Genomic DNA, 15,585 nt, shown 5'->3' on the forward strand with positions numbered 1-15,585 from the left:
TTCGATTTCTTCTTTTACTTAATCCCAAACTTTTGAACTGTAGTGTATATCATAAGGAGGTCAGTGAAACCTGGGAAGAAGTTGAGGAGAGAAAGTTGTCTGTTAGCATTCCCGTTCATCTCAACAGCAGATGGTCAATGGTGTAGTTACAGCAGGGCTTAACAGGGCCACGCTAACCAGCTAAACCTCAACCCCGTGTGGATTTACTGTATGGCATTTATTATACAACACAGCAATTAAAAGATTTAACACACTTTTGAACACCATGATACAGGGGTTGTTGATCTTACTGAAATATCATAATAATTTGATTCTAATTTTGCAGTTCACAGCAAAAAAAACAAAAACATTGTTGCATGTCTTAAACACTAACAAAGGAAGATGATGTTTTTTTGAAATGCTAGAAACGCATTACAATCAACCTAAATACACAACTGAAATGCATTATTACATGTCCAGTCAAAATCCAAAACCACTACAAAAACAAGAACAAATCGTAAACCAATTAAAATAATTTATAAAATAATGAAAATGCAGATAAATATACACGGTATGTGCGTTAAGTTCTGTCAGGAGGGTTTTTGAACCTAAGTAACCATTCACAGAAATGTTTTCTTCAGTTGAACGGAACTCTTGAATCGTCAGCAGTGGAAAAGTCATTCTGGGAAATCTTCATAGGAAATCTCACATCGTTGACAAGAGGACAGCTGGCCTCCGCCATGTGTCATTGTTCAGAGCAGTTAAAGGGACAACATTTCCTTTCACATCCTCAGAGGGTCTTTTAATGGCCCAGTGAGTCAGGTAGCATTGCATGTTTCCGTAGAACAACACAAATGTTACACAAGAGCCCTGCACAAATATTCAAACCATTACACATTTTCTTCCTTTTTTTATTTTAAAGGTACACTAAATAATTCCATGCATTTGTAGTATGCATGCTGTATATATATTTTTTAATTTCCCATAAGATTGGAAAAGCTGAATGACCCGTTATATTTTTCAAAATGTGCTATATATGCCACTTATGCAAGACTTGTGCAATAATAATGCAATAATCAACCCAAAGTTCTATTTCCAGTGCTACAGATTACATTTTAAATATTTTTAAATCTCATTATTAATTATTTGACCAAATTACTAACAGTTAAAGTATCCTAATACCAAACTGAACTAATATATATATATATAGTACAGACCAAAAGTTTGGACACACCTTCTCATTCAAAGAGTTTTCTTTATTTTCATGACTATGAAAATTGTAGATTCACACTGAAGGCATCAAAACTATGAATTAACACGTGGAATTATATATGGAATTATATACATAACAAAAAAGTGTGAAACAACTGAAAATATGTCATATTCTAGGTTCTTCAAAGTAGCCACCTTTTTTCTTTGATTACTGCTTTACACACTCTTGGCATTCTCTTGATGAGCTTCAAGAGGTAGTCACCTGAAATGGTCTTCCAACAGTCTTGAAGGAGTTCCCCGAGAGATGCTTAGCACTTGTTGGCCCTTTTGCCCTCTGTCTGCGGTCCAGCTCACCCCTAAACCATCTCGATTGGGTTCAGGTCCAGTGACTGTGGAGGCCGGGTCATCTGGCGCAGCACCCCATCACTCTCCTTCTTGGTCAAATAGCCCTTAATGCCTTCAGTGTGACTCTACAATTTTCATAGTCATGAAAATAAAGAAAACTCTTTGAATGAGAAGGTGTGTCCAAACTTTTGGTCTGTACTGTATGTATATATATATATTTATATTTATATATATATATATATATATATATATATATATATATATATATATATATATTTATTTATTTTTTTAATTGTTATTTTCAAGAACAGGATGTGACTCACTGAATTTAAGCACAGAAATACACTGCCATTCAAAATTTTGGAATTAGGAAGATGTAATGCACATCAAGGCTGGATTTACTAGACCAGAAAAATCAGTAATAGTGTCAACAGTAAAACTGTAATACTGTGAAATATTACAATTTTAAATAAGCGTTTTCAATTTTAATATATTTTACACTATATTTTGCAAAGCTGGATTTTCAGCATCATTACTCCAATCTTCAGTGTCACATGATCCTTCAGAAGTCATTCTAAGAAACTGAATTGGTGCTCAAGAAAAAAATTTCTTATTATCAAGGTAAAAAAAACAAAAAAAACCTTTTTTTCTGAATTACAGGATGAATAAAAAGTTCAAAAGAACATCATTTACTGGAATTATAAATTTTTGTAACAATAAAAAGTCTTTACTGTCGTTTTTTATAAATTAAATGTGTCCTTGCTTAATAAAAATATTTATTTCTTAAAAAAATCTCAATGACCCCAAATTTTTGAATGGTAGTGTAAATCAGAAGAAAAAAAACAATGCCGTTTATTTGTATTATTGCATAATATAAATGGTTTTATTTTGCTTTCACACATCCATAAAGTCTATTAAAAATGACTTGGTGTACCTTTAAATATCTGGCATATTGACTACAGATTAATGGTTTTCAGGTCAAATGATGCAACTCTAAAGACTCTAAAAGAAATGCTATAATGACTATCATTAATTCCTTTTTTCAATAATAAAACTGTCTGTATGTAATCATCTGCACTGAGCACAAGTTTGAATGTTCTAACAGTCTTTACTGTCCCTGTGTGTGTCGAGGTGCCCGTGCTCTTGCCCGCTGCTCTGCCCCGGGTGTGTACCGCCATTTGGGTGCCATTCCCTTGAGTTTCTTCCTCTTCCTATCAGACACACACCACACCTTCTCACAGTACTGCTCCACCCGCTGGAAGTTGCTGTAGCCAATCAGCTGCATGAAATCCTTGTACCAGAGTTTTGAGGAGGACGGAGTGGAGGGCAGGCTGGGGAAGGGGCAGGGCGGAGGTCTGTGTGGAGAATCGCCTTCATCTTCCTCACCTTTATGCAACAAACCCTCCACTTTCCCCTCATCCAACACCTCCAAAGAGACACGCACCACCGTCTGGACAAAGCCGTGCTCTGTGGATTGGCACACGTAGACCCCTGCGTCTCCATTTACTATTTTAAGCAGCAACAGGCCATGGGGGGTTTGAATCACACGATCATCGCCTTTCACCTGAAGGAGAGAAACAGCATGCAAAGGACACTATCAAATTTGTGAACTTTGCTTGATAGGCTGTTCTTGGCTGGTTTCTAGGCTGGTTACATAATCAGATTACTTTTTTTCAAGCAACTAGTAAAGTTATTCACTAACATCTCTCCTGTCCCTGTGTTGAGAGAAATTGGGAGTAAGTGCAGAGGCACTTCTTTCAGCCTGAGGCTTACTAAATTCACTTTACAGTTGTCAAAAATATAACCTTGGGGTTTTTTGTTACCAAAAACAAATAAGGAAGCCCAGCCCAGGTGACAAAAATTACTGTAAATGTAATGTAGTGGATTACTTATCGTAACTAAATAGCATATTTATGAAAATAAAATGCTTTTGGGGAATCTGTTCTAATCCCTAAACTCAATTTTAAGCAATAGTGATGCTTGGCATAACTAATATTACTGACACGTGCCAATATTTTAAGTCTAATTTACCATGGTTCTGCTGAGAGATGTCTTGGAGCACAGAGATGTTCAGAGTGACATTATTCTTTTCTATTTAAGATGAACTGAATCAGTAGGGGCTATATTACCCAGCCTCCCTGTGGTCAGAATAGTAAAATGAAGCTTTCATCTATATTTAACAGCCCCCTCTCAGCAGGGGGTCAGACCATAGCTTGTGATGAAATCCTTTCTGAGCCTGACCATACGACCATATATTATCCTAGTAAACTCTGCACACACACACGCACGTGCACACACGCACACGCACACGCACACACACACACACACACACACACATATATATATATATATATATATATATATATATATATATATATAGTAATAATAAAGCAAAAATCTCAGGGTTAGGAATTAGGAAAGTATTATGTCATTTTAATATAATCTAGTATAATATAATACAATATAATAACACATTTTATTTGAAATGATAAATGCTTGTGTTTGTACCTCCTCCATATCCATGCCATGTTGAATGTACCATGTCACAGACGCCTGCAGTGATCGTGGTCTGCACTCCAGCAGGGTACTATTGTTCTCCACACCATATACCATCTTCTCTGAGATGATTTCTTCTTCTGTAACACAAACATACCCACATTCTGAAAAGCCTAATCTAATATATTCTTTTTAAGGTGATATTTTCAACACCGAACAGAATCAACATCTTGCAGAAGAATTCAAACTTGTGTCAACTGTTGACATTGTGATTTAATTTTTATGTTCTCAGTAAACACAGTCTAACATTCAAGAAATCCATATATTGTGCTCCTGCAGTTATCTAGGCACACAATCTGAATGCAGCTTGTGAACAGATGCTGTCAGTATTCAAGGGATAGAGATTTTTTTTATATATTGCATTCAAAGGAGCTTAGGGGTACAGCTTTTTTTCATGTTATTAATATATTTTAACTCCAAATTGAACGTTTTAATGATTTCAGAGCTTATATTTGAAGTAGATTTGATTTGAGATGAAATGGAGGAAAAAAATAGGGAAAATATTTCTGGAATAAAGGAGCTGGGCAGTCACTGTCACTGTCTGTCTGCTAAAATAAAAGCACCATCTGCGCATAAAGCACCAGAAACTCTCATTAACTGTACTCTGACCTCTTCAACTTTCACAGATCTCATCTGCCTCATTTTTCCCTATAAAGCTTCTAAGACTCTAATATCCTCCATTGATCAAGCTCTGGCCAGAACATACCGCTAAGCTGAAGCCCGTTGCACTGCTGAACCGCATTGCCATGGCGTACGTCTTGCCGTCTGAAGCGCCTAAAGAATAAAAGAGAAAAATGAGACATTGATATAACCCAGACGCAGTCCGCATTTCTGCCTGCAATTGTCATAATATCATCTTGCCGCCCAAGGTGTGTAACAGCACAGGGACGTGACAGAAATTCAATCAGACTCGCTCTGGTTTTAGTATACGTATTCTTTGAGTAATGACTCTGACAGGCATTTGGTGCCGATTGTGCGCGACTTGTCTGGCTTTGCATACAAAGTGAGCGTGTGATGGGTATTAATTCGAGCGAGCGGTGTTAGCATCAATCGCTAACAAGCTGATGACCACACTGAGACGGCTGACAGGCCTTTGAGTCGGGATTAGGGAAACACACCCACTCGCCCTTCGCTCCGATACACTCGGCACACATGCGCTCCCCTGCAGCTAAGTGAAACATCAAAAGAGCTCTCTCAAAAACACACACTCTCCAAGTTCACTGATGGAAAAACTGGGTTGGAAAGCAAACAAGATTATGGTTCACATACACATTCTGACAAGCTAGAAACCATAGGCTAAAAAAAATTGCTTAATCAAGAAATGCATTAATAACCTAATTTTGCAACGCAAGACATGAAAAAAAACATAACCTTTTCCAAATGTCAAGACGCCTAAACCTTTCTTATTATAAAAGCAATATGCAGTATCAGTTCTGTCAGTATATGCACTACCAGTCCAAGACTTATATGTACAGAGCAGTTTTATGTACAGACCTGCCAAATAAGAATATTATTTTAGTGTTTAAGGCATAAGATGTAATGACTTCTACTAAAAGGTTTAAAAGAAAATGTTGCCACCCTTGGAAAACATTAAAATATACATTAACCTAAACAATTAAAACAAATAATTGATTTGCTGTAAGAAATAAAACTATTAAAAAAAATCTATAATTATTATTATAAATATTAATAAATAGTAGCCAACAACATCATGATACTAATACATTTAAATGCAATAGCACTAAAACATATTTAAACCTTAAATAAATTAATAAACAAATACATATGAGTATTATTGCATTACATGACAAAATCTCAAACCAGCAAATGTGCATTTATTTCAACAAAACTAACAAAAAAATTACAAAATAGTTAGAAAATAGTTAGATTTCCAATAAAAGATATATTGTTCAATTTCTATGTAATGTATCTATGTAATCAGCCAATTCTAAGCATAACTTAATTTAAATAATAAAAAAAAATATTTTGAATGTATCTACATTTTATATAGAGAGAGTAAATGATGACAATTTATATATATATATATATATATATATATATATATATATATATATATATATATAGGTGAATTATCCCTTTAAGGCTGTAAATGTGCCTGTAAATTTGCTTTGGAACAATATGCAGAGTGAAAAGTGCTACACAAACAAATAAATATGACTTGACTAAATATAAGCTATACATTTTCTATACATTTATGAAATTGCTGGTACCTTTTTGTATACAGGCCAGCTGGGTAGTACCGGGAACATGTGAACCCATCCCACGCACAGTAGGGGTCTCTGGCCAGGCAGCAGTCAGCGCAGGCTGAACCGTACAGTCCACACTGGTGCACACGGATCTGTGTTACACCCAGCTCAGAGCCCACATACAGCTGTTGCTATGGAGATACAAACACTGCCATCAACAGCTTTGTTACATGTGGTGAATGCCATTATGTCCAAATCACGTTAGCGTAATGATGCAGATAAAATCATTCTACAATTATTTGTGTGCATTGTAAATAATACAATATATTACAGTAATAAGACAGAAGAAAATATGCTCATATTTGATTCATAATATTTACTTATCATGGCAAGAATTAGTAATTAACTATGAAGCATCTGACTTTTTATAAATCACAGAATTTGCCATAGGTATCAAGATGATCACTCATGCATGACAAGTTTACTCAATAGCACCATCTTCAGGTGAAAAACTACAGTGTCTGTGAGGACAAACTGAGAAAGTCTTACTCGTTTAGTAGAGATGAGGATCTCTGTAATAGGAACAGGGACCTAGAATAAGAAGAAAAGAGTGTTTAGAGTGAAGACTGTTTCTAACAGAAATGAAATGGCTTCAATATAAAGATAAAAAGTCATCCAAAGGACTTCTGATGACCTTGAAAACTTGCAATTCCTCCAGAAGAACTTCTTCAACTGTGTCGGCTTCTTTGTTGTAGATTGTGATCATTTTTAATATTACAGAATTATCTGGGTTAAAGAGAGAGAGGACCAGAATTAGTTACTTATAAAATAAATTTTATGTATTATTATTATTACTACCATCCTATTTTATTCCGTTTTTTTTTTTTTTTCAGAAACGTGTTAAGGTTTTTTCTTGGTGAGTCTTATGCTCAACCAAGGCTGCAATTATTCGATCAACGATAGAGTAAAGAGTGTAATATTGTGAAACTGATTATTTAATTTATTTTAAAATGTAATTCTTGTAATGGCTGAATTTTCACATGATCCTTCAGAAATCATTCTAATACGTGACCTGAGCCACAAAACCAGTCATAAGTAGTGCAGGGGTATTTGTAGCAATAGCCAACAATACATTGTATAGGTCAAATTATTGATTTTTCTTTTATGCCATAGATCATTAGGTTTTTAAGAAAAGATCATGTTCCATGAAGATATTTTGTTAATTTCCTACCGTAAATATATTAAACCTTGATTTTGATTAGTGATATGCATTGCTAACTTCAACTGGTCAACTCTAAAGGTGAATTCTTTTTTTTTCTTTTTTTTGCTGCATCTCGGCCAAATATTGTCCTTTCCTAAACAACCATCAACAGAAAGCTTATTTATTAAAAAAATTGACCTTTATGACTGGTTTTGTGGTCCAGGGTCACATATGCTGAAGTAATATGTCTTATTATTTTCTTCTGTTCAGTATAATAATCATGTTGAACAGTTGAGCTGTTTTTTTTTTGTTTTTTTTTTGTGGCAACCACATTTTCCAGGATTCTTTGATGAACAAAGTTCAACAGAACAGCGTTTACTGAAAAGACAAATCTTTTGTCAAATTAAAATTCCTTTACTTGTCACTTTTGATAAATTGAATGCATCCTTGCTGAACAAAAGTATTAATTTCTTTCAAAAAATTAAAATAAAATAAATAATCTTACAGACCCCAAACGGTAGTGTGCATCTTCTAAAATAATTGGCAACTTTTTAGAAATGCACTAGCTTGTAGTTGGCCTTAAAGCTACAAAACTCCAATGTTTATTTGAGGGATTTTGTACACTAGAGATCAAATAAAATAATAATAGTTTATTGTTATGTTCCTTTAAAAAACAAGACATAAAAAATAAGCTACTGCAAATATTTAGTATGACACATGCAACAATTACATAAAGCCTATGACTGTGCAAATCAGGTGTAAAAGAAAATCTAGGTATTAAAATTCAATACCAGTCCCTATGAAGAGAACATTGTAGTGTCCGTCCTCAGCTTCCACCCGGTCCACTGCCAGCTGTGTGAGCTTACGTCCTCCTTCAGTGTCCAGCAGAATGGGCCGCCTGTGAACGGGCTGCACTGCCTGGAACATAAGGGGATGGGAACGCACAAAACGCAGGACCTCATCCGGATACTCCTTTGAACTGGAAAACTGGCCCCCGTTTATCTTACTGGCACACTGTGAGAGACCAAATCAGTAAATATGAGTTCAAAAACAACAGAGTTCTCCATGTCACGAAAGCCTTTCAGGTCTTTCAATTTGTTGAATAGCTCACCCGCCTCTCGCTGCTATAACCTTTTACAACCAGAGACTAATCAGAAATCCTGCGGTGTACGACTAAAGCTACCAAATTGCCTTTTAAAAGGTCAGCTGTCAGAGACATACTGCACATGGAAAGTAAAGAATTGAGTGAAATTCTGAAATGTGAACAATGGATGTACCCTGATTCTGCAATATGATGCAAGACACAACAGAGAAAATGACTGTGAATTACATGTCATTACTAACTATTGGAAAGCAATCTTACTCTTTTATCGGCTGGAGATAAATAGCCAGAGAAGGACATTAATCAGCACATGTCAGATTTAATTATAATTCAGACCACGGCAATTTAAACGCCTCGATTTCACAGTACCTCCGTAAGTGCTCGGTTTCAGGCATTAACGTTTAAGAATTGCCATGACATGCTCGAGGAGAATGTGCACAGTCATGCTGAAAATAGACTCATCTGCCATGAGAGATTTTGTCTGAAGAAATAAGATACAACATTCAACATTCACTCAAGAGGGTCTCCAAATGATGCCGTGTGTCAGAGGTCTAAACGTAACATGCTGTGACATTTTGTACACTGGAATATCTGATATAACAAAAAGATGACACAAAGCGACTGATGGAACAAATATTACTCACTGATCCAGGTCGTGGGTAGGGGACCTTGCCTTCGTACACCTTCCAGTGGTGGTCAGTTTGTTCTCTGTATGCAAAGGGCCCATTAAATGCCGCACGGATGTCTTCCATGTTATACATGCATACCGCATATCCTTTAAAGACAGCACTGGGTGAAAAAATAGATGAAGATGAGCATCCAGGCTGCTGTTCACCAAAATAAACTGAGAATATAAAAGTGTACATTGCTCTGTTAAATGACACGTGACCTCACCCACCTGGTGGTGCTAAACAGACCAAAGATCTCTGGATTTTTCGCATCTTTCTTCCGTAGCACGAACACATCCTCTAAAATAATACATAGATACACACAAAAAGTGTAAGATCATAAAATAAACATAAATTTGTGCTAAGCATGATTTTCAGGATCAACGTCCTTTTATGGACCTGGAACAACATCATTAATCAGTGCCCTCTGATTCAGAGTAAGCGTTAGGGATTGTTTAATAGGAAAGGATGTTAATCCAGGTGAATAAAATATCTGGAGAAGATATTTCTTAACTTTTTTGGCAGCTGAAATTCTTTGAACTAAAATATTTATATGAGGTACTACTGCTTGTGGCAGCCAAGATTCACATATCCAACAAATAAAATATGGAATATAAATACTGATTGGTTACTTTGTTTATATATATATATATATATATATATATATATATATAAAAACAAAGTAACCAATCAGTATTTAAGGTTTCAAGTCTTATTCGTTCAAACAAGAACTAATAATAATAATTGAATGCAATGCATGTCGCTTTGCATAAAATCATCTGCCAACTGCATAAAAAAATGTCTTTACACAAAGCCAAACAATTCATCTGTAGTAACAAAATTATTGTATATGTATTAATTATTTATTAAAACAATATATACATTTTGTAAAATATAACTGAATAACAATGCTAAATAAATATATAAAAGTCTCATCTAGCACTTTACATCTTTGGAACAGATGAGGTGTTTAATAGGACGTCAGTGCAGAAACAATCAAGCTTTCATCTGAAAGTCAAAGGGCCACATCAGACAGGTCCATCAAGATTGTTATAGTTAAACAGGTTTAGATTTTCAATTCACACAGCTGACTTATGCTGTGAGATCTATTGTAAATTCATCCGGATGGACAGATGGTTGGATGGATGGATACCTGATGAAATCTCTTCAGCTAAAGGCAAAATGTGAATAGCAAAAACTGATTCATCAGCAGTTTTGCTCTGAGGCATATGATGAATAAAATCACTGAGCTGGAATAAACGGCTCATCAGAGGCTAAAACTGCAGTTTTGTGCTATTGTGGCCATTTCAGTCAAGTGGCCCTACGTTGATGGATTCCAGATACTGCTCAGGACAGTGATTGCATAAATGGCTGCCCACTGCTCCGGGTGTGTGTTCACTGCTGTGTGTGTGCACTTTGGATGGGTTAAATGCAGAGCACGAATTCTGAGTATGGGTCAACATACTTGGCTGTATATCATGTCACTTTATATTACCAAGTTCCAACACAAGAGCTATATCAAAAGTTGCATACTATCTTCTCTATATACAGTATTAAGCAATATTAGGGTATTGCATAAAAATTTGTCAGAGCTAACCAAATGACATACTGTTCACGGTTCATTTTACAGAAGCTGAAACAGCAGAGCAAAGGCACTAGCAATGCCTAGAACAGTTTTATGCACAGGGGCAGCTGTGGCCTAATGGTTAGAGAGACAATCAAACCAAACTTTAATAATCAAAATAAACATAAAACAGCGCGTCAGCCCCTTACGGACGACTGACGCGCACAAATAAAAAGCAAACAAAACTAAAGACCAGGCCTGGTCCTCTCTCGTCCTTCACTGTCGTCGCTCCAGTTTTATATCCTTCCATCTCCTCCGTGGGACTCGAGACCGGTGGGTCGAGCAGGTGTCGCTCATCTCCAATCACTTCACCATCCTCGGTCTGTTCGCCCCCGCCCCACTCGTCACATACCCCCATCATCCCTCGCAGGCCGGGGGGTACCCTCGAGACTGCGCTCTATCCAACCCCCCCTACCCCCCCCCCCCCCCTCCCCTCCCAATCACTCCACCGGCCTGCTCCTGTTCCCAAGTCTCTCGGCCCCGCCCCAATCATCACAGTCACGACTTTCACTTTTCACTTTCAATGTACAGGTATGTCGCTTTGGATAAAAGCGTCTGCCAAATGCAAGAATGTTATTTTATGTGTAAGTGGCAGCACATTTCATGTATATGTGCAAGCTTTATGGTCTAATATTACACACAATCCCTTGCACTACAGAATAAGACGAGGCTGAGATGTTCAAAATGCTTACAGTACACATCTAAAACACAATTTTAGACCTAGTACTGGTAATTCTCCACATTATCATTAGAAATTGCAATTATTAAATAAAAAACAAAGTGAAATACTTCAGACAGACAAGAAAAAAGACCACTGGAGATGAAGTCAGAAAGTAGAATGTCCCCTACCAAGCTCATCGAAGTGTGTGTCAATGCCGTTGGGTCCGGCCACTGAGCAGATCAAACGAGTCTTCAGGAAAGAGCTCCATCTGTTTACCAGCATCCTCTGACCACCCTGGTCATTCTGACAGCATAGAAGAGATAAAAAGACACTTCATTTCACCTGACCTGTGGGTGGTGCTGTCTTACTTACAGCACAAGATTTTGACAAAGACAAAAAGTAATTGGCCAGTACTTGGCTGGTTAGCTTCAGAAATGAATTCCCTGCTACTTGATGTTGTTATGGACCACAATTTGCACCATTATGGGAGCAAAAACATTGTTTTTCATTGAAAACCATTCATAAATGTGTGTATTCTGACAATGTTTGCATGCATTTCATTACATTATAATGTTTTGCCAGAAGTTGCTTATACTGTAGTTTCTGTGTGTTGTTTTTGACGTCACTGGATAGCCATAATGAAGCCTCACAATCAATGTTGACATCACTGGCATTTGTGAAAAAAAAAGGTTTCCTATAAACCTTTTCTTTGAGTAGAGTAGGTCCAGCATATGCTATTGAGATGAAAAAAGAAAGCTAAGTGAATGCTTTCTTTAAGCATTATAGATCATGCTTTTGAATGCTAAACAAGACTAATTCAATTCAAAGTCCTAAACAAGTATGTTTTTGGTAACACACCGCACAGACTCTGGCCACTCTGGTGTAAACGGCTTTGTTTCCTCCTTCCATGTTGGTCACTCGTTCTGTGAAGAAGTAGTAGACCTTATCATCAGCAGGATCGTCATTGTCAGGGATCACTGCTGAACCCACAAACTTGGGCTCTAGAAAAAAATATATATAAGAAGATATGGTTAGAACTACACAAAAACACACACTTGTATATACTGGTAAAATGTTGGAATTTATTTCCATTGTTTTTGAAATAAGCTTCTTCTGCTCAACAAGGTTGCATTTATTGAACATTTTTTGTATTTTTTTTTAAATTTGCATTTATTTTTTTCCCTCTCTCTCTGATGGCAAACCCAGATTTTTAGCCCAAGTCTCACAATCCTTCAGAAATCATTCTTATATAGTAATTGGCTGCTTAGGAAGCAATTATTATTATAGCTAAAATACTGCTTAATATTTATGTGAAAACTATCAATTAATTAATAATTACTGATGCTCAATTTTTGACAATGATTCTTATTCTTAATATTTATACACTACCATTCAAAACACATTTATTCAGCAAGGATTCACTCAACTGATCAATTAAAGACATTTATAATGTTACAAAGTATTTCTATCTAAAAAAATGTTGCTTATTTAACCAAAGAATCGGTTTCCACAGAAACACTAGAATGATCACGATTCTGAAGGATTGTGTGACACAGAAGACTGGAGTAATGAATGCTGCAAAATTTAGCTTTAACTTGCAAAACAACATGTACATATAAATCTGTCATTTTAATGTGCAAAATGCATTTGCCTTATATAATCAAATATCGCAACGGCTTTGTGCAATGATTGTGAGTGGGATTAGATCTTCAGTGCTTTATGAGTCAGCAGCGAGAACACTTAACACCAGCTAAACATGAACAGAACTCAACCCCAGACTATTGAGTGCACACCAAAAATGTAAAAGTCTCCATGCAGTCGTGCTCTATGCTCTGCATTACGCACTCGAACGTTATAGAGCAGATGACCTAAGGATGTGATGGTATTTTACCATGGTTTATTATGTCTGAATGGACATTAGAGAGTTGGATGGTACGTGTCAAACACCTCGCTCTCAGTCTCTCTGTATGATTAATGCATCACAGCATGGGTCGGAATCACATGCGAGAAGTGTGAGAGAATACCATATTTTTTAACATCTGTCTGACACAGTCAGGCTTTCTTCAGAATGAATACAAAAGCGTAATTCATGCATAATCCAATCAGAATTTAAGTCAAAACTATCTGTTCTTAAATGCACATTCTGACAATCGTTGAAAATGCATTCTATCTACATATACAGTTGCATTCTGTGCATACTGCAAAAATAGCAGCAGTAGTATTGTAGTACGCCACTGTGCATATATTTTCAGTTACCCTTGGTGTGGGGCGGATGTGATAATTGCACCTACAATGAGGCCACAAGCCTTGCTACAGTGATACGCATGGTAAAAGCGACACTCTTGCTGGCCGGGCTGAGGGCCAGATCTCTCGCACGGCTGCAGGAGGAGAAACCGGCTCACAGCAGGATTTAGCAGGCCTCTCTAAACCACACACAGGATGAACTGTACATCAATCTTGAATTCTACTTTAATGCTCTATTTGATTCTATGTATGCACATTTATGTGTATGATCATTTTATATCCAGTAGCTATATACGCTGCTATTAAAAGGTTTGGGATGAATGAGATTTTTAGTGTTTTTAATGGAGATGCTCATCAAGGCTGTATTATTTATTTGATCAAGATTGGAAAAAAATATAGTAATATTGTGAAATATTACAATTTATAATACTGGTTTATTATTTGAATAAACTTGAAACTATAATTTATTTCTGTGACACAGTGCTAAATTCTCATCAGCCATTACTTAATTCTTCAGTGTCACATGATCCTTCAGAAATCATTCTAATTCTGATTTATTATCAGTGCTGCTTAATATTTTTTGGAACCAGTGATACTTTTTTTTTTGATTCTTTGGTGAATAAAAAGTTTAAAAGAATATTACTTTTTATCCATTTAATACATATTTTCCAAATAAAAGTAATAATTTAAAAACTAAAAAAAGAGAAAGAAATAATTTACTGACTCCAAACTTTTGAATAGTTGTGTATAAAGTAACACAAAATTTCAATTTGAATAAACACTGTTCTTTTTAACATTTATTTATTAAAGAATCCCCCCCCCCCCCCAAAAAAAAGAAAACAAATCACAGGTCCCAAAAATAGTAAGCATCACAAATGTTTCTGACACTGATTATAAATCAGCATATTAGTATGATTTCTGAAGGATCATGTGACAGTGACTGGAAAAAAAAACATGTAAATAACTACAAGCTTCACTGTAGATCAAATTATGTGCAGTTTGTAGGAAGACAAGCTCAGTTTCAAAGCTTGCACACCAGCATGGTATTTTTGGTGAAGCCAGCTGACCAAATAAGCGTTGCTGGTTAAAGCTAGATTAAACAACAACAACTTCTTGAGGACACCAGGAAGCATTATCTGCAACACAAAGTTTTCTCTCACCATTCAGCTGCTCTCTGTCACCCACTTCAGTCCTAATGAAACTGCGGTTGCCAAGACGATATAGAGCAGCATCATTCTCCCAATAATCAGTGTACAAGCCAACAAACAGCTCCCCACCTGTCAATCAAACATGATTTAGAGAGAGAGAGAGAGACAGAGATAAATAAATCGGTAATATTGAATAAAATTGAGAAATGATGTGGAATACTGTAAAGTGTTTAAATAATTTAAGAAGTTATTTATTTATTCAGTTTCAACACATTAACTTAAAGAAAAATCACACTTAAAACTGATAAGTCTTACATCAGTTCAGTAATGTTATGATTTCATATTTTACATGACATTTAAGAATAATATACATCACTATTTAATGATAAACGTTGCATCCCTGAACATTGTCTTAAGGTAATGCACAACAGCTCTGGTAATGTGTTTGTCATACATTCACATAACACTAGGTGGCACTGCAGATACTGTTTCTCTTTAACCAGTGAGTAATAAATCCTTCAGTAAATCACGAACGATGTAATGATATGAAGGGCAATATCAAATTTAGCATCTAAACATTCCTTATTATGAACGATCCTGATGCTGGGCTGGCTGGGAGAGACTAAATTAATAACCCA

At 36.0% G+C, this 15,585-nt stretch overlaps 1 protein-coding gene across 1 annotated transcript in view; it reads right to left on the reverse strand.

Moving 5' to 3' along the window:
* Window positions 1–2,329: 2,329 nt before the first annotated feature.
* sema3e (sema domain, immunoglobulin domain (Ig), short basic domain, secreted, (semaphorin) 3E) overlaps window positions 2,330–15,585 on the reverse strand; it is a 38,687-nt gene continuing 25,431 nt past the window's right edge. The window contains exons 6-17 of the mRNA XM_059506788.1: window positions 14,960–15,076; window positions 12,414–12,556; window positions 11,744–11,858; window positions 9,501–9,570; window positions 9,247–9,391; window positions 8,292–8,514; window positions 6,994–7,085; window positions 6,849–6,890; window positions 6,324–6,490; window positions 4,799–4,866; window positions 4,045–4,172; window positions 2,330–3,100 (exon numbers count right to left, since the gene is read on the reverse strand). Coding sequence (XP_059362771.1) covers window positions 2,645–3,100; window positions 4,045–4,172; window positions 4,799–4,866; window positions 6,324–6,490; window positions 6,849–6,890; window positions 6,994–7,085; window positions 8,292–8,514; window positions 9,247–9,391; window positions 9,501–9,570; window positions 11,744–11,858; window positions 12,414–12,556; window positions 14,960–15,076 — 1,766 coding nt within the window. The 3' untranslated portion in view covers window positions 2,330–2,644. The remainder of the gene's footprint in view (window positions 3,101–4,044; window positions 4,173–4,798; window positions 4,867–6,323; window positions 6,491–6,848; window positions 6,891–6,993; window positions 7,086–8,291; window positions 8,515–9,246; window positions 9,392–9,500; window positions 9,571–11,743; window positions 11,859–12,413; window positions 12,557–14,959; window positions 15,077–15,585) is intronic.

This window comes from Carassius carassius, chromosome 23 (genome assembly GCF_963082965.1).
Source record: "Carassius carassius chromosome 23, fCarCar2.1, whole genome shotgun sequence".
In the NCBI taxonomy this organism is placed as follows: domain Eukaryota; kingdom Metazoa; phylum Chordata; class Actinopteri; order Cypriniformes; family Cyprinidae; genus Carassius; species Carassius carassius.